Raw genomic sequence first — 27,501 nt, 5'->3', positions numbered from 1 at the left:
TAACTATATGCAACTCTAGATCTAAAAAAGCTGAGCACAATGGATTGAAACAAAGCAAGCCCTATCATCATATTTATTGATCTACACTTTAGACTTCATTTCCAAAGTATCGAAAATAGGAATAGAGCTATATCTAATAGATAATATATGGATTCTTATTTATATATATTTGCACATTCGGATAGCATTGATAAGTCATCTTCAGTCATGGGTTATATTAACATAATCTGCATTAGGTTTATGTCATAACTGAAAAGTTTGGAAATGTAATGTGTTTGGAAAAAAAATGCAACTTGCAAAACAAGTCCCTGCAATTTTCTTCAGTCTCTGACAGTATATCACTTTGAAATGTTGCAGGGAGTAAGTGAAAAAGAATGAGCAAACGAAGTGAACAAATTGGAAGAAAGAGCTGTAGGCAAAAGATTTTATCTTCAACTCCTCAGCAAGGTAACAATGCCAGTCTCTATGTCTAGCTGATTCACAAATGCCTCAGTATACACAGTATGTAGAAAAAGAGAGGGCCTGAATGTTCCATCCACAATTATATTTTTATTACAATTATCTTATATATATATATATATATATATATATATAGTGTGTGTGTGTATGTGCGCACACTTATAAACACATATATACATACATGTATACATATATACTACATATTTTAAACTATTAACAAATGTGATCTACTTCCGTCTTACAGCTTTCATCAACAGATGGAGTTTGCTCAGTTGTCATCACATGACCCAAGTATAGTGCAAACTCAGCCTCGGTTGCCATCTGACTTCTCCAGTTACATACAGCCTGAGGTGTTCAAGCAGTGGATTCTAAAAAAAAAATCAATCTTCTGCTCACAGCTTCTTCTTAATTATAACCGCATTTCATCCTTTCTTTATATTTTTTGCAGTCTTATTTCATCTGTTTTTCTCCCTACAAATTTCAATCCAGTCATCACATTCGTCTTGTGACCTCAACATTCCTGTTCCCGAGCAGAGGAATTTAACATCAAACTTTGCCTGTTTTATCCTGGATTAAGCTTTCATCATACAAATAAAACTGCCCAGAAAAAAAATCATTAGAATGAGCAGCAGCCTATCTAATATTGTTGTAACTGTTACAATATAATGCCATGTGTTCCTACCTACATGGAAATCTGTTGGCTGTGCCAGACACACAACAGAAACATCCGGTACTGGTGAGTACTCAGCTTTGCTTTATTTATTGTAGCATTACTGCTTTGATCCCTTTGTTCTTGTGTCTTCTTCACCATTAGTTTATGAATGTGTATGAATGAGGACATGTGGTGTAAAAGCACTTTGAATGGTCAGTGAACAAGAAAAGCAATGTATGAATACAGTCCATTTACCATTGACGTTCTGTACCCAGCAGTGTGATTTAAGTCAGTGAGATCCATCTGGCGACACAGGAGCTGAACTGTACTGTTAAACATCTGGGAGCAAGAGACCAACTGCTCGCTACTGTGAGAGATTACACTGCATGAAAAATCTGTGCTGGGCCATTCTCAGCTGATTCAATTAGACCTCTCGACGGGCCTGAAAATTACAACCCGACCAGACCTGAAGGTTTTAAAGCCCAAACCCTACCCAGCCCAATACATCAACATGAATTATCAGCCCAAAACCAGCCCGCAGCCCACCCACCCCCCCACACTCCGCTCGCATGCTTTTTCTCATTCAAAGCATCCACTCGATCAGAATCTAGAACCACTGCAAACACTTTCCACACCTCTGATTTCCCTGCTCTTCTAGTAGCGAGTCTAGCAATGGTAGAATCACCTGCAGCAAGTTTACTTTTAACCAACTCCATCTTCTCCTCCAGGGCCAGGCTAAAGGCATGCACGCAGCAGCATCAGGTGTGCCCCCGCCCCTCTCCATGATGCAATGTTGCAGGCAGCAGCCAGCCAGAGACTTTCTTAACCGGTGATTTTTATTTTATTTTTTTTGGCAGGCATCCCATCGTCCAACCAGACCCACTTGCATATCTTTTGCATATTCAACCCCCACTGGGTTTGTCGGGCTGGCCCAAACTGATGAGAGCTCTAGATTCAAGTGCATTTTGAATTTTGATGTTTAGGAACTGAGAATGACTAAATTCACCATATCATTTAATAAAGCCCAGGACCAGTGACTCACCTTGGTGACAGCTACTTTTGCACCCTTGTTAATGAGCTGGACCACATTGTCAGCTTGCCCCTTGTGTGAAGCTATGAGGAGGCGCTCAGAGAGTGCGAGGACCTCAGCCGCATCCTGCTGGCTCATGAAGCAGGACAAATGATGCAGGTGTCTCCAGATGTGGTGCTCAGGGCAGTCAGAAGGCAGCTGTGGTGATGGTCCCTGATGCCCTCTAACTCATGGTGAACTGTCTTGCCAACAAAGCAATGAAGCAGGAGCCAGAGTTGATTCCCTTGTTTCTTCTGTTGCTACAAACTCTGTAAATTGCCGGAAAACCTCCCTTTCATCATCATCATCATCATAGCTGCAAGGAAGAGAACAGGAAACACATGGATTCAAAAACAGGAAAACAGGGCAGAGTGGGGTGACATCATCATTATCATTTCGGTCCAGCTTGTTATGGTCCTGTTCAATTCTCTTGGGATCATGTAAGGTGTAGAATGAGAGGGAAAAAAAGACCCATATTTGGTTAAACTCCACTATTACAAACAAACTCAATCATACAGCAGGGATCAACATGCACATGTAAGAATGTGGATGAAGTTTCTCTCATTCCAGCAGAATTCAGCTTTTGCCTGCAGCTTTCACACATACAGTACAACAATGCATCATTTGTCCTGCTTCATGAGCCAGCAGGATGCGGGTGAAGTCCTCGCATAATCAGTCACTACTTGTGCATCTAATCCTAAACTGACTCACCTGAATGGCAAAATGCATGAGTAGGCAATATGCATTTTGCCGTTTTTAATGTCTGTGGCAGATCGATGTGTTCACGCAATCTGTTCTATAGATGCACACTGAGATTAAATTACATATACAACAGGCTTTACCTACCTATGTCCTGAGTGTCTGTTGTACTGCAAAGGACCTTGCTCATACACAGATACCACCTGAAACAGCACCTGAACAATTTTGTTTCATACACTGTACATAGAAGCCTGGCTTCAGTTTAACACCAGGGAAGTGGGTGAGAATGAAATATAATCAGATTTCTCATCATCATTAAAAACATACATTTATCTGTAATTCTGTAACTACACTTTCCAAGCTCCCTGGAACACATTCCTGAATAATTAGGCATTTTACAACTCTCCCAAAGCAATCCTTTTATCTCCCTGTTTGCAAAAATTTTACTTAAAGTGACAGCCAAAGATATTTACAACCTTCAAAAAAACAGCCCTTGGCCCTGCAGGGCAGATGTGTTAAAACACCTCACCAAGTCATTTTCCCCTCTCCTGATTAACTATTCAATCTTCCTTTCTTGCAAAAGCAACTGTTATGTCAAAAATATCTTCCAATTGTTGGTGTTTTTAAACTGAGAAGAGCATGACAGTTCATTTTGGAAATGGCAGTGCGACCACTTAAACTACAGATCTTCCAAACTGAACACTGAGGGGCCTCTAAATGAGCTTCATTGTCAAATTGTAAGGAATAACTAAAAGTGCAGAGTGGTATTTTTTTTTAAGGAGCACAAGTTGAAGGAATCCTTGAAGGAATTACACTTATTGTCCATTGTGCATTTTTAGTGTCAGACAAACACACAGCCACCCTTCTGTTGTGGCTTTATCAATCTTAAACTAGAAAATGATGAGGTGAATAGGGGAGTTTACATGGCTTGTGAATATGATAGGAAAAATTCAGCAACTGATAACAGCTGTGTAAACTTGCCAGCTCTATGAAAAAACAGAAAACCTTCCTAGACCTCTGCTTGACTAGCATTATGGTTAATGAAGTCCACACAGATCTAATAGCAAATTCAAACAATTTACTCTCTAAAACTGTTCTCTGCACTTGAAATAGATAATTACACATCAAATGAAATATTCAAGCTGTTAACTCATTATTTAACATAAACTGCTTTTATACATAATGTTAACTGAAATGTTTCTATGAATTATTAACCTCAAAATGAGGTGTTACGACTTTAGTGTAAGGTATATCAAGAACTAGTACAGACACAGAAATTTGACAAAGCCCCATAATAACTCAAGTGAAGAAAACAAACAGCAGTTCACAGGAAAAACATCTACTATCTGCCACTAATCATTAAACTTTATAGGAGAATTTGGAGTATTGGAGGGACAGAAGTTTAAGGCAGTCAAATTAGTTCTGGGTATGTATCTGAAAAAAATGACATTAGCTCATAATTTTAATTTTTAAGTTCTTACACAGCAAATGTTAAGCAGAATCCTATTTCTATTAACACAGGCAAAAGGCCGTTTATAGGACCTTCTGGTGTTCAATGCAGTTGGCATGTTACCTTAAAACCATATAAATATGAGAATGCACTTTATTCATACACCTCTGTAAAAAAGTGCTAGGTTTTTGGTGAGTGGTTTGTTTCAGCAACTCAAAAAACACATCACTCCTAAAATAATAGTTGTAGTCACAAATATTCACACAATATTTACATATTTAGAAATAGAGTTAGAGTCCCAGCTCAGGCACCGGATCTTTCGTTGTGGAGTTTGCATGTTCTCCTCGTGCCTGCATGGGTTCTCTCTTCGGGTACTCAGGCTTCCTCCCACCGTCTAAAGACATGCAATTGGGGACTAGGCTAATTGATACTCTAAATTGACCGTAGGTATGAATGTGAGTGTGAATGGTTGTATGTCTCTATGTGTTGGCCCTGTGACGGACTGGCAACCTGTCCAGGGTGTACCCCACCTCTCGCCCGTAGCTGGTGGGATAGGCTACAGCACCCCCCCGCGACCCTTAACAGGAATAAGCGGAAGACAATGGATGGATGGATGGATGGATGGATGGATGGATGGATGCAAATTGCAAAACATTATTTGCATAATGAGAATATTCTAAAAATGTCTATGGATGGATGGATGGAAAATGTCTATGATGTCTATGATGTCTATAATGTCTAAAAATGTCTATGGATGGATGGATGGATGGATGGATGGATGGATGGATGGATGCAAATTGCAAAACATTATTTGCATAATGAGAATATTCTAAAAATGTCTATGGTTCCTGAAAAACCCCTGCATAATGATGAAATAATGCAAACAAAATTTACCCTGCAAACAACTTCTAGGGACAGTCATTTGGTCATTTGATATAGTTGCAAACAACTTGTTTATCTTTCAACAGTGGTCCTATACACCATATGGAGGAGCCATTGAACAAGCATCTGTATTGAATGGGTTTGGAGTGAGAAAGCTTTTAAAAACACAGATTCACTAAAAAAGATTTAAAAAAAAGACAGGAACTAATTATTAATTCATTTGAGGGTGTGGCTGTCATTTTACCTGCTGATACACAATATTCATCATAGAGCCTCTGCATATGTACACAGACAGAATCTAGTGGCACAGCATTGTCCTATCATGAAAAATCGGTTGACTGTGTCTGGTTCAGAAACTCACATGACCAACAGTGATGGTCGATGAAAACTGATCAACATACAAGTGAACGATCAAGACTCTGCACATTATCAAAATTCACGTAAGATTTATTGACTGAAGCAAATGGCTCATGAGGACATTTAGGGTGGGTTCTCTAATTCGGAAAAATGTCTCCAGCTCAAACCATTTAGGAGTAATGACACTTCACAGCAAACTGATATGTCACAAAATCCCTCCTGGTCTCAAAAATGTCAAAATATTACACTATATAAAAAACACACCAAGTGGAAAGTTACTGGATGATGTTGGATATTAAATATTTTGTCAGTCTACATAAGTTTGTGTCACCACTGTCAATCTGGAGAAAGGAGTAAGGAGAAATTTTGGTGAAAACAGACATTGCCAACATGTCCTGACAAGTAGACTCTATAATTAACAGGCTCTAATACATGTTGTCAGTGCTGGCTATCATATGGATTTATACTAGAATGGTGTACTGTTGTAAACTCTGAACACTTGTAGAAAGGTCCATTTTGTGACCCATGACGTTCTTACTGGAGGTTAAATCAGAGCTGCAGCAATGATAACTGCACATACACCCACACAAACACACACAAGGCTGCAGTACACTCAGAACAAAGGAAATCATTTCAAAATAGCTGAGTTTAAGCTTAAGACTTTTCTTTGGAAAGCATTAATGTAAAAAAAAAAAAAAGACCACCAGCTCTACCCAACCTCTAAATCATGGGAAGACCTCAAATGTTTTGCTATAAAACTGGAAAAATCCATGTATACATCACACTATGACCTGTGCTGATGTGGCTGACAGCTGGGAGAGAACACAGAAACATTTTAATGTCAGTCAACTTTCAAAGGGATGACATTTAACTTATAGATGTACTTACATCAGTCTTTCTACCCATTTGTATGTTGGTCTTAAAATAAGTTACAATTGGCAATGCTATGCAATGCAATGCGATGCGATGTGATGCGATGCAATGCAATGCGATGCTATGCGATGTTACCCGATGTGATAAAGCACATTTTATTGTTCCATTGGGGAAATTTGTCCTGGGCTCCTGAGATGACATAGTTAGTTGCCCTTACAATAGAAATCAATAAACTGAAAAAACAAGAGGCAACCGGATACAGGAAATACAATTCAGCATTTAGTTTATGAAATAATTTGAAACAGAGAGTTAAAACAAGTTGAGAAAGCTGCCCTTGTTTCCAACTTTCAAAATCTCTAATTTAAATAGCAATGCACCATAACGCACCAAAAAATATACAGAAGCTTTAAAAAATATTCTTATCATATTTTCAAAGATGTGATACATATTCAGATTGTAGCTGGTCAAAATTAGTACACTGATTTAAAAAGACCTCTATGAAGTACTTCACCAGAGGAGACCAATACACAAAGAAGCAGAAAAGAAAGGAGAAAGAAAACCACTCCAAACCTACTATACCTTGAAACTTTGTTGTTCTTTGCATATGTTGAGTGATGTTAATATTATAAAAGTGGAGATAAGTTTGAATAGGATTAGCACTTTGTAAATTTTTTTCACAGGAAAATTACATGGCAACTGGTAACCTGAGAGGATGACAGGATGTGGGACAGAAAACACAACACTCATTGCAAAGCTCCACAATGCAGAGGAAGAAACATGTCCAATCTGATCCATGGAGTCTAATCTGTGATGACAGTACAATCAGTTTCATTACTAGAAATGCAGCAGAGAATAAGATACAACATCGTACAGATCACAACACCAAGACTGATTCGGTGCCTGCAGGCCTACATGGTTCAATTCAGAAACGGTTTATTTCCACAACATTAGCTCTTCATCTCAACTCAACCATAAACAGGGCTGTGCATACTGTGTCTCAGCCAAATCATTTCCACTGAACATGCTTTCAATTTTAAAACAGAAGAGCTATCACACTGCTTACTTTACAATAAATCTCTTACAAATTTATCACAAAAACCATTAAAGCCTGAAAATGACACACACAAATAAAATGGTTACTGGTATGGAATTCTTTTGAACACAGAAATGATCCAATTTTTTTTCTACTGATGTGTTGGGTTTTTTTGAGTTCTTATTTAGGGAATGAAAATTCAGTGCATGATTTTTGCCTTGTATGGCTGAACAAATGTGTTGTTTACCTTTATACATGACAAGGTACATAAGTTAGCATAAGTTACAAAAAAAACTTCCTAATTTATTCCTCCTGATTCTATTACTGTGGATTCTCATCCAGATAGCATACATTGAATATTCCCCAAATTTAGCAAGTTAAGACCCCACAAAGCGTAGAGATGCATAGAATGCATGAAAATCCTCATATGCCACTTTCCCTTCTCTTAGAGGGGTCAATTCACTTGAGCTGAATAGGGTGCTAATGCACTATGGTAACTTTTGAATATCTCCCTCCTGCCGGTTGAAAACTGAATAAGATTAAGTGAATGGGGGGAATTCTCACCCTGACTGCATTCCAGTTGATTCTACTGAAGATCCTGTTCAGTCAGACTCACACACACAAAGCAGGCCTGGTAGGCGCAGAGAGGCTCCTCATTGGCAGCTAGGCAACAGGGCTTTTGTGCAAACTTTTAGGAACTCAAGACTGGGATCAAAAACAAGAAATGCCAAGCCCTTGCTTTTCACATGGCTCGGGCAAGAGGCCCCAGAGAATAGTTATTAACCTGCTTGCTGCTGAAAAACAGCTGCACGCATATCAGTCTTAGTTCCTTCCTGGAGAAAGGGGGCAGTTACCTGGGGAATAGATCATGTTTTTATGATAAAAGTTACACACAAAATTGTTGCAAGTCAAACTGCAAAAAAGGCAAATATAGTAGCAGTAAAAAGATTTGTATTTTTACAAACCCAATTATGAAGAACTTTTGATGTATTAAATGTAAATACAAATGGAATGCAATAATTTATAAATCTCATGAAGCCATTTTTAAATCACAATAGAACATAGACAACATATCAAGTATTAACAATAAGAAATTTAGTATTTCATGAAAAATATTAGCTCATTTTAAATTTGATGGCAGCAAGAAAAGTTCAAAAAAGTTGTAATGGGGGCCACACAAGGCTGGAAAAGGAACTGACACTAAAACTCAACAGCCAGTGCAACATTTTGCAAATAATTAGGTTGAGTGGCAACAGTTAAGTGACATTATTGGTGACAAAAAGAGAATCTTACAGATGTCTATCAGAAGTAAATATGGGCAGAGGTTCACCATTCTTTAAAAATCTTGGTCTACAAATTGTGGAACAATTTCAGAAAAAATGTTCCTCAATGTAAAGTTGGAAAGACTTCTAAAATTCATTAAATCATCAAAAAAAAAAAAATCAGAGAATCTTAAGAAATCTTAATGCGCAAAGTAGAAGGCCAAAATCCATATTGGATGCTTGTGATCTTCTGGCACTGCATTAAACACAGGCATGATTCTATAAAGGAAATCTGTCTCTATGTTTAGACACAGTTTTTGACCCTGATCTTAAAGTTGGACTCAGCTAGATGTAAACAACTGTCTATTACCAAGGTTGTGAATCACTGTTGTTTAAAACTCAACAATCAACAATTGCAAGCTCCATTTCCCAAAATGTTTATTACAGTTAAATGTACCCAGACTTTTGGGCCTGCTCATGTGTGTTTCAAAGTTTACATTGAGTCCTGCTTCGTCAGTACCTATATCTGGCTGGAATATACAACGCTAGAAAATGATAACAGCAAAACTGATACACACTAACATGCAGGGTGGAGTTTCAGAAAACTATCTTTGACTAAGTCTTAAGTTATCTGACAGCAGATATTTCGATTTTATATAGTAAAGTCTGTTGGCTACAAACCAAAAAATGATAATAAACAACAGGGACTCCCTTCTTGATCATTTGGGGATGGGAGGCGATGCTTTCATGTCTACACAACTAAGAAGCATGTCGCTCTTATTACAAAGAGCTTGTGCACATGGAGGACAAGGTGATAAGCCCACAACCAGGCCCTTCATGTCTTTTTATCTTCGATCCCTGGGAGGAGGAGTTGGGGTCAGTCTGGGGTCAAACATCTGCTCTCATTGGAATGCATCCAGCTCCTCGCTTTTGTGGTTTTGTGTTTTCTCAAACCACTATATTTTCATCTTTGATTCTACTGCACTGGACTTTAAATATAAACAACCAATATAGTCAACTATTTTGATCAGTACAAGTGGCATTCCTACTTAACCGTAATCACTTTTAAACACAGATTCCAAATACTACCACAAGCATTATTTGTTTACACTGAACCAAATGACACCAGCATAATGCATCCTGAGGTGTAACATGTAAGGTAAACTGAACAATGCCAGAGTTTGACATGAGTTACTCTACCATTCCAGCTGTCCCATTGTACTGATGTTGATCCATTTAAGTGCTGGCTCATTATCAGCAGTGGAGTATTCTGTCTCCCCACTCTGTCTCAGAAAAGTTAGAACTTAATCAGGCTGTGGGGGTTAATGTAAAAATAAAAGCTCAGATAAAATAAAATATCAAAAATAATAATTTAAAGACAGCTCATTTAGGACATGAGCGCTCCATTAAGCTAGACTTCTAGATTATTATTTATCAGACTTGTAGAACAGCAGGTTAAAACAGGACAGATAACCTGTGATTCTCTCCACAGATGGCTGAGATCATCAGGGTCCATCACTGCTGCAGATTGCTGCAATCTTCTCATTATGTCTTTGCTATCTTTCACAATACTTAAAGACAAAAAAAGCATGTTCATATTCAAAGCACATAAAAAATACACGAGCCTGTAAGTATGCATTTATTCAGAAAAGGGTTTGTTGAACCCTGTAGAGTTTAGCTGGAATGTTACAGCATGCTGTTTTTTTCTGATTGAGATGTGATGGTGTCATCCACAGAAACAGCTGCGATGGAAGGTTTCATTTGATAAACTCACTCACTCACATACCTGCTCTGGCTCAGTAATTACATGGAATGCAATAAGGGGTTTCTTAAAGAAATGATGAGAACAACAATTTCCAAGAAAAAAAGAACTACACTGTTGCACTAATACAATGACAAAATGAATAACTACAAAAATATGAACGACCAACAACAATCTCTTCTATATCACATTATGTGACATTTATGCAGTTTGGGTCATTGCATGCCAGAAAAAGATAGACTGAGCAGAGATTACGAGCATGTCATTACGGATGTACAAACCTTTTTCAAAATGAAACAGGGAAGTTAATGAGGAGCAAGCAAGCATAGAAGGGGTGGAGAAAGAGCTATCTCCCGAAGCTGTCTCAGCAGATGGGTCAGGGTCAGAGGTGAGAGGGCCACTATCTCATCTACAGGAATTTGAAGAGAACAACAGAAGAACAGATAAGGCTTTCCAGAGAGGGGTTATCAGTCAGAGATAGTACCGGTTCTACTGTAGTTTAGTAATAGGTACCAGTAGATGTACATCTCTTACTGTATATTAGCATGTATCTGGCATTCAGTAGTGATGCTGTATTGTGTTACTGACGGACCATATGATTTAACAAGCAATGATGACTTTTTATTCCCTTTTGAGGGGAAATAATTGTTTGCATTCCTATATATGGATATTTTTTGGTGCATTCAAGTCATAATTTCTGATTAAGATACCTTTACATATAACATGATGCACCCACTAAAAACAAAGAAACGAGGATATATTTTGATTGCATCATTAGTTATGAGCAAAAGAGAAAAAACAGGAGAGAGCATAGGAGTTAAGCAGATGTGAGGATGAAGACGACAGAGTTAAAGCAATACTTCATCAAAAAAACTACTTTTCCCTTCAAGAACTTGAAAATAGGTCTGTTGAGCTACTTTACGAATGCAGCATCACTCATTTGTCCACATACCTAAGCTTTCCAAAAATGTCTGCTAACAAATTATCAAGTGCATTGTCTGTAACAATTCATGTTTTCTTTATCAACTGATTTGTGCTGAACACAAACTAACCCTTGCAGTTGGCACATTCAGTCGAACCAACTTGCTTGTGCAAGTGTTTGCATGTAACTGAGCATAAGGCTGGATTAAAAGCAAGCGCTTGCTTGTATACAAACATATTTAGACAGTTATGATGTTGGTTGTTGGCAAAATTTACTATTCCTGGCTTTCTCTTTCTGAATTCTGCGGTCATTAAAAGAAGGGACACATTGGAGAAGAACTGTCTTTGTGAGCTCAAGGCACATATTTGTCAGCACATACTTGGAAGGCAATAAATACTTTTTTGGGTGAGGTATCGCCTGAACACATTCTGTCATTGTCACACAATAGAAACGAGCAAAGAAACAAGCCATGAAGCCAGGGTTGACAAAAATTTAAGAAACACTGGCAACATACAATCTAACGTAGTATTGCTGTCACAGTAGCTGTTGAAAAATGAGTGAAAAATCATATTGTCAGTCAAAAACATCTGACTCCTTTTAGTAGGAGTTTTATTATTTTATCAGCATATTTTATCAGCTGACTGATTTTTAAAAAGCCCCCTTTTAGCAACACTGATGAAAGGAAGTCAATTAGTATTTTTTTTTGCCCCCCCCCCCAAATATTAGATAAAAGGATTTCTTGGCCGAGCTAAGGGCCAATCGTTTCAAGATCCAAACAATACAATCCATTACATTTTTTCTACATGTTCATAATGAAGCGCTAAAGCCAGTGTTACTGCTGACACCAAGACTGAAGTGAGAAAGCAATCCTGGACAGCAGATATTATTTGAGGAATGCCAGGAATGTAAACATAAGTGCCTGCCTGGCCACATTAGGTGGAAGGTGGAGTTTTGATGCGAGTGATGTGAACCAAAAATGTATGTTCTTTAACCTACATGTCATGACTGGAATGTAGTGTTTTTCCTGTGATTTCTCTCAGTTACACCCTTCAACAAGCTTGTGACAATAGGTTTCTACGCATGACTAGCTGAGGTGAGCTCGGACATTCTCAACTTTACAACCCACTTTGACAGGAAAAAAATATCCAAGTCTTTATTTGAAAACTTACTGGCATCTCACATCGTATTTTTCACCAACTGTGAAAGGGAAGCGCTGCACACACCTCAAATGCCACTTCATCTTAAGAGAAGCATAAAAAATTTCCCATACTAAAGTCATGAAAATTACTCGGACATCCAGAAAAACACAACTGTCACAGCCTACAGATTCAGCTTTCAAAGAGACTTCAGCTTTCAAAAACATTCACATGCACCATACACATGAAGGAAGGACACAACAACAAAAAAATGTATTATTTTTGTGTATTGCAGAAGGGCATGAATGCACTAAAATTAACTTCAGTGCTCTGAGCTACATCAGTGCCTGCTACTATGTGGGTCATCTCAGCCCTGTGTGTGAGCACTCACTGCTCCATAAAGGAGATCTGCATTATGACTACAGAGTCTCAAGATGCTCTGCCTGAGCTTTTAACACACAAGCACATGAAGATACTGTATAGCACAAATTCAGTGATCCAGAACAACTATGAAGCACACCTCATGCCTTACAAATGCACACATGATGTATTTTTAAATTAATGGAAAAATGCAACAGGCAAGTTTTTCTGTAAACATTATTTTTCCCATAAACCCAAAATGTATCATCTTAAACAGCTTATTTTCTAATTTTTATCATAATGTTAATGAGCTTTATCCAAGTGCATTTTAGGCTATCTCATATTCATAAAGACAACCCCAGATCATGGACTGTATAAAATGAATTAATGTCACCAGCTTAATGTCACCCACTGTTAGTGAATTCCTGTTTTGAGGTACAGCTGGGGCAGCGGGGGCCCAACTGAGACAGAAGTTGCTCTGGAAGTAACTTGTCAATCCCAAGTAACTACGGCAGTGATCCTCAATAGGTGCCATCACATCCAGCCCATGGGCCGCCTATTTGTGGCCCCTGAACTGTTATTCCTTCACTATGTGTTTTGGTTAGGACAGCACGTCAAGGCAGGGTGGCCATTAGGAGGTTCGTGAGGTTTCCCGTATGGCCCGTCTGCCCGGAGCGTTAATTTTGTTTTTTTGTAACCCCAAACGCATTTATATTACACCCTGCCCTCGCGCAGCACATAAAGACAGGTAAATTGATAATCCACAAGCGACTGCACTTGCACTTCACTCAAACCGCCACCTCCTGGGATGTGGTCTGACTGTTAAGACTGGTCTGTCTCAACAGTCCACTCTGAGGTGCGTAGTAGTAGACAAGTCATCACAACCGTGGCACAAAGTGACTGGTATGAACTGACTTTGAGGTGTATCTTCACATATTTACCCCCATTGGTAGCTGTGTAGTCAATGACAACTCAATACTAATAAGAGTGATTTATGAAAACCACCTCTTCTATAAGCCTGTCCAAAGTAAATTGTTATAAACCAGCTAAAATAAAAGCTAAATGTCTGTGGCCCAACAGTTTCGCTTAGTTTAGGAATCTTCAAATTTGGCAAATCTTTTGGTGTGATAAATATTATTATATTACTTGCATTCTATATTGGTCGTGTATAATGGCTTTGCTGATTTTATGGTTGCTGCTCCAGAAAAAATATTTAGTTTGTATACATAATCCAGCACCACTAATAACAGGATAAGCGGGAGAAAATGGATGGACGGATCAGGTGCACTCCCTCCGTGTTAACTGGGGGGGGGGGGGGGGGGGGTGGAGTCTATCCCAACGGCTTTCGGGCTAGAGGCAGGGTTCACCCTGGACAGGTCGCCAGTCCATCGCAGGGCCGACATACACAGACAGACAACCATTCACACTCACAGTTACCTACAATCAATTTAGAGTATCAATTAACCTCATCCCCATTTGCATGTCTTTGGACTGTGGGAGGAAGCCGGAGTACCCTGAGAGAACCCATGCAGGCACAGGGAGAACATGGAGACTCCACACAGAAAGATCCCATCCCCGAGCTGGGACTCAAAACCGGAACCTTCTTGCTGTGAGGCAACAGTGCTGACCACTGCACCACTGTGCCACCAATAAAAAAAAAGTATCTCTTGAAAAATAAGTGGACCACTTTGAGTCAGAGATAATTTCCCACCCACCCTACACACATCAAGCTATTTTGTTAAAAAAAATTCTGCAGCATTTAAGCACATCATTACAAATCCACTGACAGCGATTGATTACACAGACATATTATCAAAACAAAATAACAATGACCATTGTTTACATTATTTACTGTATATTTTGTCTTACAGAGGCTAAATTACAGGAAGCATTTACACTGCCGCATATGTGCAGTAGATAATTACATATACAAGTAACAGATCAGATTTGGGGTAGTAGTGAATGGGACTACAGCAGGGCTTAAAACACAAAAACCTTCCTGTCGACTGCTCTTAACAGTGCAGCTATTTTCCCAGCTGAAGGGCTCCTCCCCTCCTACTGTAGATACAAGGGATCAGTGACATGACTGGATGATGTGTGCAAAACCAGCAGCCAGGAAGGAAGGCTCACCTAAGCTTCCCCTCTATCCCCGGATTTCACTCAAAACTCAACCATCTGTCTTTCCTGCACCAGGCAGGACAGAAAGCCAAAACCAGATTAAAACAATACTTTGACCCACTCACTAATCCCAAGATCTGTTACAGTGCTAGCTAACTCACTGCAGCAGTGAAGCAGAGAATCTGAGCCCACTTAGGCATCTATGGATAACAAAATGGACCACTGCATATAAATATGGAGGAAAAATATTTACTGCTGTATGATCAGCTTAATCACTATCACACGGCTGAGCATCTTCTGCAGAGATAGGGAGCTTACAAACTGCTGTCTAATCCTGAGGTCAGAGCTGGAAATAAACCTTCAGTCATCAGTGAGATAGCTGATCCCGATGTGACAGCCCTCTAAAGAAATAGCACATAGGTCAGCCTTAGCATATGAATCAAAATAACAACACAAAATACCTTTTAGTTCAACTCTGCAGGGATTTACAAGATATCAGATTTTTACAAGCAGAGACAGACAACATATTAACAGAGATTCCAAAAAGAAAATCAGCACAATCTTGATAAACAGGTTTTGCAGATAGATAAAAGCAGTTATGTCTGAACCCTTCTCATAATATACTGTTAAAGGATGTGCTAATGCAGCAACAATAGCATTGTAAAAACAGAGGTCCTGAGGAAAAATCTAAACATGTTTGGCTCTCGGTATCAGGGTAATGATTTGTGATGTCTGGAAGATTGTAGAGTTAAGATTTTACAGGTGAACAACTCCAGGAAAGCGAAACCACCTCGCAAACAGAAAAAGATGACCCATCTAAGACTGGTTGACACTGTCTGGGTTCTTAGGATATTATACCAGAGTGTCAGAATGATGCCATCTCAATCCCTTCATAAGGTTTCTCACCTGTTTTGCAGACACCAGAGTGTGTGTGGGTTTTATCTGAGTTTGAGTGTGGAGATGAAGGCTACAGCATAGTCTTCCTTCATCATAAGGTGAAATTCTTGGATATTCAATAGAAATCTAACCATTCTTAAAAGATGAGAAGAAAAGTTATAAAATAACTGGCAGAAAAATTGGAACTGTTGTCACACTGCCAACCATTCAAGTGCATTCAGCGGCATCAACAAAGAGTTAAGAGCAAAAACAGCCCTGAGTTACTGAGAGTGAAAACAGCCCTGAATTAAAACAACACAGCAGTGGTGGGATATGTTGTTTATGTGCGATTGTAAGGTCATCAATGGAATATCGCTGTTCATATGACAAACATGAGATTAGTTTTCACAGTGCCTCTTTGAATGGAGTTGAGGGAAAAGATGAACCATTTTCTATTTGTTTGATGAAGGGGTGGTCAGGTTTCCTTCAAATGTATCACAAATTGTCACGAAATTGAGAAAATGCATGTTGTCACGATGGTTGCAGCAAGCACACTGTTTGTTTGTTTTCTGATTTACAGGCTTTTGTTTGTTTTGATTTGTGTAAAAAAAAGAAAGAAAGAAAGAAAGAAAAAAGGGATCATCCATAGTGGAAGTCCAACCATCAGCAGATGTGGGTCGGTGCATCTTCCACACAGGGAGCTGACAGTAGATCAGATGCTAAAATAAGAAAGTGCTGTTACAGAGTAATTCACTGCATGAGTGGGATTACAGGGATGTTCCAACGTAAAAATAAATAAATAAATAAATAAATAAAAAGGAAAAATTGTAAGGAAAAATTAGGGAGTAATCCACTGGATCAAGAATCTGTTTCAAAGGTCTTCAACTTCTCATGTGACATAATCATATGACCACAAGACCAGTCCACAGAGGGGATCACTTACAGTACAGAGACTTAGACAACCTCGCATGGACATGAAAAATAAGGTTACCTACAAATAAAAATAGTGAAAAAATGGAATTGGAGAGCACTCAATTTGTTAATTATTTCTATTGATATAATATTGAAACTCAGTGATGAAAGAAGTCATTATTGCTCTGCTTCGGGTATGACTTTGGCACTGGAGGATGTGGTTTGATTCCCGGTCTAGGCAGGTTAACATACTTCCATTATGGACCTTAAGCAAGGTTCCTAATGCTGCTCGCCTTCCTCAGAAATGAGTGAAACCAATATTTGAGTCATACTGGCTCAGACGTTGCCAGGGTCGACAAGGCCCACTGGTGCCAAGTGCTGGAGAACCAGGGAAACTTGATGAGGATTGGGATACTGGAACAAGACATAGATGGACTGGAGTATGTGACGCAGCACTACAGACTACCACCACTAGGACGGTAACTGAGGCCAAATATGAGCTGATGTACATCAGCTACACCAGGGGTACTCAAATCCAACTTTAAAAGGGCCACAAAGAATTTTTTAAATGAGTCAAAGGTCAAGACATTGACAGGCGCCATGAAAAGCCCTTTTCATTCATAACAAAAACAAAAATACAAACTAAAATAAAATGTCATTTCCATTTTTACATAAATTAAAATAAACAGTTGAATAAAACAAAAGACCACTCTTGTCATGAATCCAAAACAAATATGTCAGGAGAGGGTTAAGAACACTTTTCTTTTTAAATATAAAAACAAAGAACCACAAGGGAGAGGAAAAATGTATTTCTGTCCTATTGTGATGATGGGATGTGAACTAACACAGATGCTAAAATCAAACTAAATGTCCCTTTCTGTTTAAAAACTGATTAAAATTTTAGAAACTGCTCCAAAAACAAACGTGAAGGTTAAAAAAAATTGTGCTCGCAGTGGTGAACTCTGAGTGACCCAGTACCAGGCTGTGGTATCGTTGGCACGGAGACAAGCCCTGACCAGTATATCGTGGAGGTGGGGGTGCAAGTGAAGTGCAAGTGCAGTCGTTAGTGGATTATTGTTGTATCTGTCAGTATGTGCTGTGCAAGGGCAGGGTGTAATATAAATGCAGCATTTGGGGTCCAAAAAAAAAAAAAAAAAACGCTCTGGCCAGACGGGCCATTCGGGAAACCTCTTGAACCTCCCTATGGCCACGTTGTCTTGATGTGCTGACCCGACCAAAACACACTGTGAAAGAATAACAGTTCAGAGGTAACAAATAGGGCAGTACAGTGGTGCAGTGGTTAGCACTGTCACCTCACAGCAAGAAGGTTCCGGGTTCAAGGCCCGGCTGGAACATGGGATCTGTCTGTGTGGAGTTTGCATGTTCACCCTGTGCCTGTGTGGGTTCTCTCCGGGTACTCCGGCTTCCTCCCACAGTCCAAAGACATGCAATTGGGAACTAGGCTAATTGCTACTCTAAATTGACCGTAGGCGTAGCTGTAAGTGTGAATGGTTGTCTGTCTATATGTGTCAGCCCTGCAATGGACTGGTGACCCCTCCAGGTTGTACCCTTCCTCTCATCCAAAGGCTGCTGGGATACGCTCAAGCCCCCCCCCCCCCCCCCCCCCCCCTTTTAGTTAACACAGAGGGAGTGCACCTGAACGTGAGGGGGAGATGTGCCACTGCGCTGTTGGCTGCAGCTGGGAGGACTTGCCAGTGTCTGAGTCCCCTTCCATGCTCTCTGGTCCAAAATAAAAATAAGTTCCATGAAATTAAACGACACTGTGTGATTACTTAATATTCATCACAAAGCAATTTCATTGTTTAGACCTATTAGGGATGCCCCCCTTATTTTCTTTTTTTTTAACCACTGCCATACTCCGACTCAGGTGTATCAGTGTCTCTTCCGCCTGAAATGCCCGAAATTGAAGAAGACCCGATAAGTGAGGCCACTCTCTCCTCCACTGCTGTTAGAGGTGAGTCAGACCTGCCTCCACCAGTTCGCCTTATAGCAGCAACACGCCTTTTCATGGCATATTTAAGGTCAGCCCATTTCTTCTTGACCTTATTGCAAATAAAACAGTTTTACCCACTTAGAATTAGAACTAAGTTGTATCAAATGTTTAACAATCACAGATATAGAAATATTTATTATAAATATTTAATAAATATAATAAATAATAAATATTTATATTCGAAATATTCGAACTGCTTCCATAGTCTGATAGCAGCTTGTTCTTATGATGAGATTGGTGTGATCAGCATGTTTCGGAAATCTCACGTGAGTCCTGTCGTGCACTGATTCCTCCATTTGTATTTGAGCTGGGTTGTACAATCATTTGATAAATGAGGGGCATTATTCTAAGCTCACCCAACAACCCCCAGCATTGTGCATATACACACAGATGCACCGATCCATCGGCCACCGATTAACAACACCGGATTTATATCAAACCGGCCCCATCGATCCCCGGCCGTGTTGTAATTTTGGATTTCTGCCAAGCAAACTGACGCGCATGTAACACGCAGGCTCGCGTCTACTCTGTCGGAAATTCAGAAGAAGAAGAAGAAGAAAATGGGCATATGCGCGATGCATTAAGCATTAAGCTCAAAGCGTGTAGAAGAAGAAGAAGAAGCGGCGAAGCTAAAAGCTAGCACAAATCATACACATGAGGAAAACATGTTGCTGATTTGGAGCTATTTCGCTGTTTGCCAGGACGACCCATCACACGGTCTTTGTCTTGAAAGCAAATCAAAAGTAAGCCGTGTACGAAAAACGCCCAAAAACTTTTGGAACAACAAACTTAAGACACCATTTGGAAAAGAGGCACCCCGGTTTGTTTAACAAATATAACGAGGAGGACACTGCTGCTAAAAAGAGGAGGGATGCAGCAGAGTCCCAGGAACCACAAAAACCCACCGCTGTGGCTCCCATTTTCGACAACAGTGAAAAGTCCAACGCCACTCTTTACTGTAACACAAACATAAACAATTTTAATGATGATTCAAATATTTTAAAAATCCAAGCATGTCCCTATTTATACTTTGTATTTCAGTATTTTATTTCAGAAACTAAATGAAAATGTAACATTATGTGTATTATTTTCAATCTTTTGGTAAAAAGCATTAACTTTACTATGTGGAGCCCTGCAGCAGTCAACAGTAAGTCAACGGCACCAAAACCAACATGGAGCATGAATTTGCCCAGTTGCTGGGTGTCCTGCTGTTGCTCTCTCTTGCAATTGTAACGCAAAAGGACCAAAGATAACAAACATGTTTAATATACCACTGTGGTGACAATGCACATTAGCTACATGAATTTCCACTCACAAAGCACAGTCGGAATTGACTCAGTCCATCTCAGCATTACACCTTCCACTTCACCATCAATGATGACAATAGCCTCCATCTCGCCATCTGACAGTCAAATTCAATTATCACCAAACAAACAGTGTCAAGTTTCCAGCATGTGTAAGTGCCCCCACCCCCAGACTGTACCCCATTACAGCTCATTATGTGCCCATTATACACCTGGCGACCTCTGACCTCGTCAGTGCAGTGCTGTGCTAATCAGCTCCCTGAGGACATGAGCAGACGGGCAGATGGGTGAGGCTGTTGTTCCAAACCCCAACTGCGTGGGTTCATTCATTCCCTTCACATAGAGCAAAGCCAGCTAAGCATGTCATTGAACTTGTAATCAAATTTGCGGGTAACACAAACAATATTTCTTAGGGGTTCCAATGGCCAAGGATCACAGGGGGTACACGGGGCTTTGTCTGCTCTTGACGGTTAAATAATATCACCATCTTCCTGGATTATTTATTTTCACTAAAGTCTGTTTTAGTAGTAAAACAAAAGCAATAACAAGGTTCATCTTTCTGCTCCAATGCCAAACAGTTAGGACCTACTCATCTAGAGTTATATAATTGGGGATGTCATATGTTGTTTCAGTCAGTCAATTTCTGAGAAGTACTGATTAACCTGTGACAATGGTTGACCAACACTTTGTCTTTTTCTATAATCCTACAGGCAAAATCCAGGTTACTGGCCAACTAGAGGGGGAGGGAAGGAGAGGGGATTGGCTGCAAGGCCAGGGAACAAGCAAGTTGCAATGCTGAGAAAATGCAAATCTCTGTGTGCCATCTCATTAGTTTGCCAGCTTTTCCTCAGTAACACTCAAGAGCAGTTCAATATATGTGAACCTCCCAACTATGGACACCAGAATGGAACACAGCACTAATTATTACCATTCTTACCTATCAGGAACCAAATATAAATTAAATCGAACCAAACATGTTTATAACTGGTGTTTTGTATCTACGCCTTTGACACCCCATACAGGTCCTATTCAAGTGAAAGAAATCACTGTAAAAAGAACAGAACCCTGTTTTTGGGCATGGAGTGGCGTGTTTGTGATGTGTGTGTGTGTGTGTGTGTGTGTGGGGGGGGGGGGGTCCTCCTCCAGATGTTGTGGATCCTCCCCGAATGACCCTGACTTCACCTGAAGACATTACACTTATATACACAAATCCTGTTAAAAAATGTTCTTAATTAAAGGCTAGTCTTCTTCCTTATGGGAGAAAGCTTGTGTTGAGGTATTACCATTACAACACATGACTAATCAGCCTCTCTTGATAAGCTCATATCCTCTAACTAGGTTTCAATATTAAATACCCTCAATTTGAACCCCCTTACACTTAAATATTTAGGTTAAGCCTTAGGCTAAGTTCCATGCTGCAGAGAGGATTTCACTTAAGCCTACTTTATTTCACATCTCCTTGGCATTTTTTCACTGGCTGTAGCCTAATTAGCACCAGGCTATTTTGCTCCCAGTTTCCTGATTAATGTTTCAGTAATTTCTTGAATTATTCTGGTTTTCAGACATAATTTACATAGTTAACTCATCCAAGTCCAAACCAAAAATGACTATTCAAAATGATGCATTAGTAACATCAGTGCCTTGAAAAAAAGGAAATGATGTGTAAATGAGGAAAAGTCAGAGAATATTCTTCTAAGGTCATTTTTGGTGAATACCAGACTCACACAACCGATTTCTTTTTAAAGAGGGTTGTCAGGCTAATTTTACCAAAACAAGATGACATATTGCAACAGCCCCAGCTACCTGCAACACTGAAGACTGATTATAAATTCTTTTGCTGATGAGGCTTTTAATGTTTAAGCAAAAGAATTTGAAATCAGTCTTCAGTGTTACAGGTAGCTGGAGCTCATCTGAGTATATCCCACTCTCATCCTTTACATAATCTACTGCTGAGTTCATCAAGTTAAAAAAAAAAATAATATATATATATATATATATATATATATATATATATATATATATATATATAAAGCCATAAGGTTTTGCCTCCTGTCTGGAAGACAAAACTGAGTGCTAAAAATATCATATGGTGTGCAAGACCAAATTTGTGCATTAGAACATTCTATTCATGAGGTACATTACCTTTCTCTTTATGCATAATTGTTTAATGCTTTTCATGCCTTATAGATTGAACCATTATAAGATCCTCTCTACCATTAATATTATCCTATTTCTCTAATCTTTGATTATATCGTTCTGTTTAGTTTGCTCTTTAAATCTCCTGTTATCATTAAACATACATTAATGCTATTTTTTAAACTACAATGTTTGTGCATAGTTTGCCACTGTTGATTACAGTAGTGTCTAAAATTACAGAGGGAGATTAGGCAGTAGGTCACCTAAACATAAAAAAAAAGTTTGAGTATAATATGGCACGTACTGTATATGTCTGTGAGTTGCACGTCAGAAGCAGTTGTTAACTAGAGCAAATTCAACAGAACGGGCTAATATATAGCTGTAAGGATCCTAATAATTCACCGTGCAAAATTAGGTAGCTACAGACAGCTACAGTGTTGGAATATTGCAGAGATTTCTAGTGGAGCGTAATTCAAGTCAGCAGACTTCGTCACCTCCTGTATACCCAAAACCTTGCACGTTAAACAACGTCTTTCACAGGAAAAACTAAACAAAACACACACACACACACACACACACACACACACACACACACACACACACACACACACACTTGAGAAAGAAAATTGCACTTACTTCGAGAAGAAAGAACCACACAGAGTAGAGTCGACTGAATGGAGATGGAGAAAACTAGTCCGACATTCAGCGCATGTTGTCTAGGAGGAAAAAACCGAGTGAAAATACAGAGTCGCTTCTGTCAGCTCTCCGTGCTGCTGCCGCCTCCCACTTTGCCTCATTTGCACGTCAACAGACCCGTCGACAATCTCTGCCAGGGCAGGGAAATGAGACGAGGAAGACAGTTATGGTCCAACTTTTTCTTCAGAGGAGTTCCGGTCTGACTTCAGGTCCTGGGCCGAGCTGTTTACCCTGTCCCACTGAGGTGCTCGAAAGCAAACTGCCTGCTTAAATGTAAACGAAAATGACGCAACAAGGCATTATCAAATGAATGAACACGCACATCAGCTTCCAGAACAGAATTCGCACGTTAAATAGAGCAGAGCTACGCTGAATGGTATTGCAGACACATTCCTGTTTTTAAAGAATTACTTTTAGGTTATTGAATTTCGACAGATAACGAATACCATACAATAACGACAACCAGAAATGGTTACGCATTGCTTCAAATCTGAACCCTCTGTAAAAGAAAAAAAGTATCCTAAGAAGGTGTCTGTGAGTACTCCTGGAGTATAATTTTTTGGCTCCGAAAAAAATCACGAAAAATAATAATACCAACAGGATATCGCCATGACACTTTCTGTTGTGATTACTTATCGATAAGAAAAATTCCTTTCTGTGGCTTATTGTATATATTTTTAAATTTTAATCTAAATAATTGTAATAATAATACAATTCATTTTTTTGCATAAACATAACAGAAATCTAAACTGAAATGCCAGCCTGAATCTCCTTTTGTTTGTGTTTTTTTTTTATAAATGCAAAATAAAATGTAAGGGGGTAAAACTGTCAAAATTGAAGTTGAGACAACCTTCATATTCCCTCCTGGTGATGTACATGTAGTCCTTGTGTAATTTAATGATTATGTTTGGTACATGCTGATGTTCATGTCCTAAAATATGCTAGGATAATTGTTATTGAATACCAGATTTCCAGATTTGTTTAAGAAAAAACATTTTACTTAAGTAAATCACACTAGATAGATTTGGCTTGGTGGTCTCAACTCCTTGACCCTTGTGCTGCTGCTGCAGTCCTGCACATTTCACTTTACATGCATGACTGCAACCCCTGACATGACGAGAGCTCTGTAGGGAAGTTTGCGAATGACAACACAATCATTGTCCAGATTACAAAAAAATGATATGATTACAAATTTTGAAAAAACCTGAAAATCCTAACGTATAACGTTAAAACTAAAGAGCTGATTGGTGATTTTTTTCATTTTTTTTTTTACAAAAGCGATAAAGACATACACCCCCTTCTACATCATGTGAGCTGAGATGAACCAGAGAACCTCTTGTGGTCGTCATCTCTACCCCTCAGAGATAGCATTTTTTTCTTGAGGAAATAAATTTAAAGCAAATTTCACGTGCCAGCTGTTAACCTTGTTGACTGGAAACTTCACAAGATGGCATGAGACAGAACAGGCAGAAATGGATTTCACTTGCAGCTTTCAATCAGTATCTGAAATAATCTTTTCTGTGAGACTGCCTCCCGTTTGTGGTAGCAGCCCCCAAGCCATGAAGACCAGGGTGGGGCCAAGTCCTGGGGAAGACGGGTGTGTCCAGAGCAACCTGGATGTTTCATTCCTCTCCTTTTTGTGCTCTTCTTCATTCTAAGACAATAGTTGCCCAAAGAATGGAAGTGGATATCGGAGACGTGCCGACTGCTTTGAAACTGTCATTTCATGATTCTCTGGTGGTTCCTCCACCGACACTGGTGCACATTCTTGAGCTATACAGAGCGTCATTGTCTCATCCAGTGAGTCAGAGGTATGATCCAAACTATGTTGCACTGACCTGAGGGCTTGTTCTGATCCATCAACAATGCAAATAACCACAGTGTCACACACATATAAGTATTGATTTCATGACTAGAGGATGGGTTTGGAGATTATACAACACAGGAAGATTTTCAAAAATATGTTTACGCAATTCTGTCACAAGTTTGCTGCTCATATTCAGTCCAGTTTATGTTAAATTGGTCCTTTGCAGTCACAAAATGTGAAACAGTGAGAGAACAGATGTCGTTTACATGGTGCTTTGATGCAACTATCAGTCCAATTCTCACTGAAGCACAAATCCACAAGAACTGAGTACAAGGAAACAAAAATCAACAGATCTCCTTAAATGAAACTTTGACCAGAGCTGTTCCTGTTATGGGGAAGAAACTTCACTGCAAAGACCACTGAAACCTGATCCATGTAATCTTTTGACCTGAAGCCTCCAGTGATTTGTCAACACCTGTAAGTGGCTTTAGTTCAACCTTGCCAGTTTGAATGTGTTTTTCTTACCCACTTCACAGTGCCTGGCCCTCAATGTTCAGGGAGCTAAATTTTCTCCTCTCAAATTCCAGGGCAGATATCAGATTCTGCATTACCGCATGGGTTTTGGCTGGTGAATTTTGCCGGAGGAAAATCTTACAGTTTCTCCACCGAAGGTAAATAACCTCTCTGGAATATGATATATCTATATCACTGATCAATATCACTTGCTTACAAATTTGGATAAAGCTTGAAACTTGAGGATGACAAAAAACTATTTGTGACCATTGAATATTAGCAGGTTAATGACTCACTAACACTAAATCAAAGCTGATGGGATTGTGACAAGAAATTGTGTTCTGGACTGTTCTGTTCTTTGCATTATCTCAATGGAGGTTGTGATTTGGAAGGATTCTTTCTACTAGGAAACTAAAAGGTCAATTTTTATGATACTTGGTGGATGGATGTAGCATGGGCCAAGAAAGAACCCATTTCTCAGGGAGGACATCTGTTTTACATAGAGAACAATGGCATTTAGATTTGTTTTCTACATTAGCAATGCTGGAGGTCTGTACATCTCTAGACTTAGTGGCATTTATGTCCTGCCCTTTCTTTCTTTCTTTCTTTCTTTCTTTCTTTCTTTCTTTCTTTCTTTCTTTCTTTCTTTCTTTCTTTCTTTCTTTCTTTCTTTTGGTTAGAAAACATCAGAACATTCAGTCAAATGAAACTAAAGACATTATTTGTATGTTATGACCTCAAAATGTTGTTTGGAACATATCAGCAAAGTGTAGCCTGTTTACAGTCCAGCACAGACTAACATTATCATTCATTGGGAGCTGTGTTTCTGTTGATCCAAACACAAGTTTAATTGCCACTGAACTTTGACTGAAACTTTTATTGTTAAATGCTCATGTACCTGATCTTTCTGTTGTCTGATGCTAAATAGATAGTGAGCTGCTGGTGGTTTGCAGGGCAGAAACAATAAGGTTGATAAAACTAAAAACGTTTTGTAGAGCGGAAGGTCCTGCAGGGTCAGGATTCTTTGCATTAGTTGATCTATTGTTAGTTCACTGGTATAACACATTTAAGCATTGTGAAAGTAATTGGCCAAAGAGAAAAATGTTGAGTTTTACAATGATCTGCTGGTTAGTCTTATGGGATGTTTTTTTTGTTTGTTTGTTTTGTTTTTAGGCCAGCTTCACCTGCGTGCTGAAGTTTGATAAATCTGAAAAAAGCAGAACAATATTTCCTCAACAAGAAACATCAGCAGCATTTTCTGATCAGACCTGTTTTTTTTCTTACCTTGCACAAGAGTTTATGTGGTATGTGGACGGAAATTAATATCAATGTTCTGACACACAAAAGCAGAGAATTTCACGTCAATGTCAAGAGTTTTGTGAGCACATACCACCATCATGTGGTGAGATAGTGAATAACATCAATGAAAAAGTTCTCATTAATCGTGGCTGTTTTGATCTGAGCGTTCGATGTAATACTCTGCAAGAACGAATCTAAAATCACATTCTAAATTCAGTCTTTCACTTTTATGGGAGATGGAATATTCAAAGTTATTTATTGTCCAAGTTTAAAGCCTTGCAATATGAACAATTTTGCACTGTAGAGTTGACTGTATATTATAATTTTATGATAGAAAAATACTTAGGGTACAAGGGGCCCTATTTTCTTAATGTTTCAATGACCAGCAGAATCAGCATTTGTTATTTCCTTCTATAGAAATTCTCTTAAAAGTTTTTTTTGTGTCATACAGCCTTCTATATCCTTGAGAAGAATTACATCAGGTGGGAAAAATTGCATTTGATGCCACCAATCATATTCAGGATTTGCACATACAACTGAATTTAATCTTCTAACAGTCACATTCATAACTGTAAATGCTCACAATTTATAGACATTTGAAAGTCTAGCTGTAAATGTTCATAATCTATAAACATTAGATTACTTACCATCACTGATGAACCTAAAAGAGATTTTTTTTAATCATTCATAAGGAGTATTTTGTCTTGAAATAAGAATGAGCATCGCTTTTGCTTTAGTTGTGCGAGCTCTCATGAGATGCCTGCAATTCTTGGCAGAACTTGGAAAGAACTTGGCATAACACAGGCTGGCACCAGCAAATTTGCTCAAATTTGATTTTTCTGTTTTGTTTTGGCTCCTGTCAGATGGCTCTCCACCTGTGCTGCTACCTAGACCATGAAAGGATGCTTGA

At 39.0% G+C, this 27,501-nt stretch overlaps 1 protein-coding gene across 5 annotated transcripts in view; it reads right to left on the bottom strand.

The window, feature by feature from the left end:
* Positions 1 to 23,251, bottom strand: part of ankrd6b (ankyrin repeat domain 6b) — a 51,016-nt gene extending 27,765 nt beyond the window's left edge. For 3 of the 5 annotated variants that reach the window (XM_086189640.1, XM_086189642.1, XM_086189641.1), the window contains exon 1: positions 2,154 to 2,298. Coding sequence is in view for 2 of the 5 variants with exons in the window: in XM_086189643.1 (XP_086045769.1) it covers positions 2,154 to 2,279 (126 nt within the window). In the remaining 3 variants the exon portion in view is untranslated. Of the gene's footprint in view, positions 1 to 2,153; positions 2,497 to 22,912 lie in introns of those variants that run through there. The other 2 variants (XM_086189643.1, XM_086189645.1) reach the window with 1 other exon arrangement.
* Positions 23,252 to 27,501: the final 4,250 nt, after the last annotated feature.

The sequence above is a fragment of the Aulostomus chinensis genome, chromosome 20, assembly GCF_037954235.1.
Source record: "Aulostomus chinensis isolate RoL2024-O1b breed Wild chromosome 20, RoL_Achi_v1.0, whole genome shotgun sequence".
Lineage (NCBI taxonomy): Eukaryota > Metazoa > Chordata > Actinopteri > Syngnathiformes > Aulostomidae > Aulostomus > Aulostomus chinensis.
Note: the sequence above shows the minus strand (reverse complement) of the source record. Positions and strands in the feature narration are given on the sequence as shown.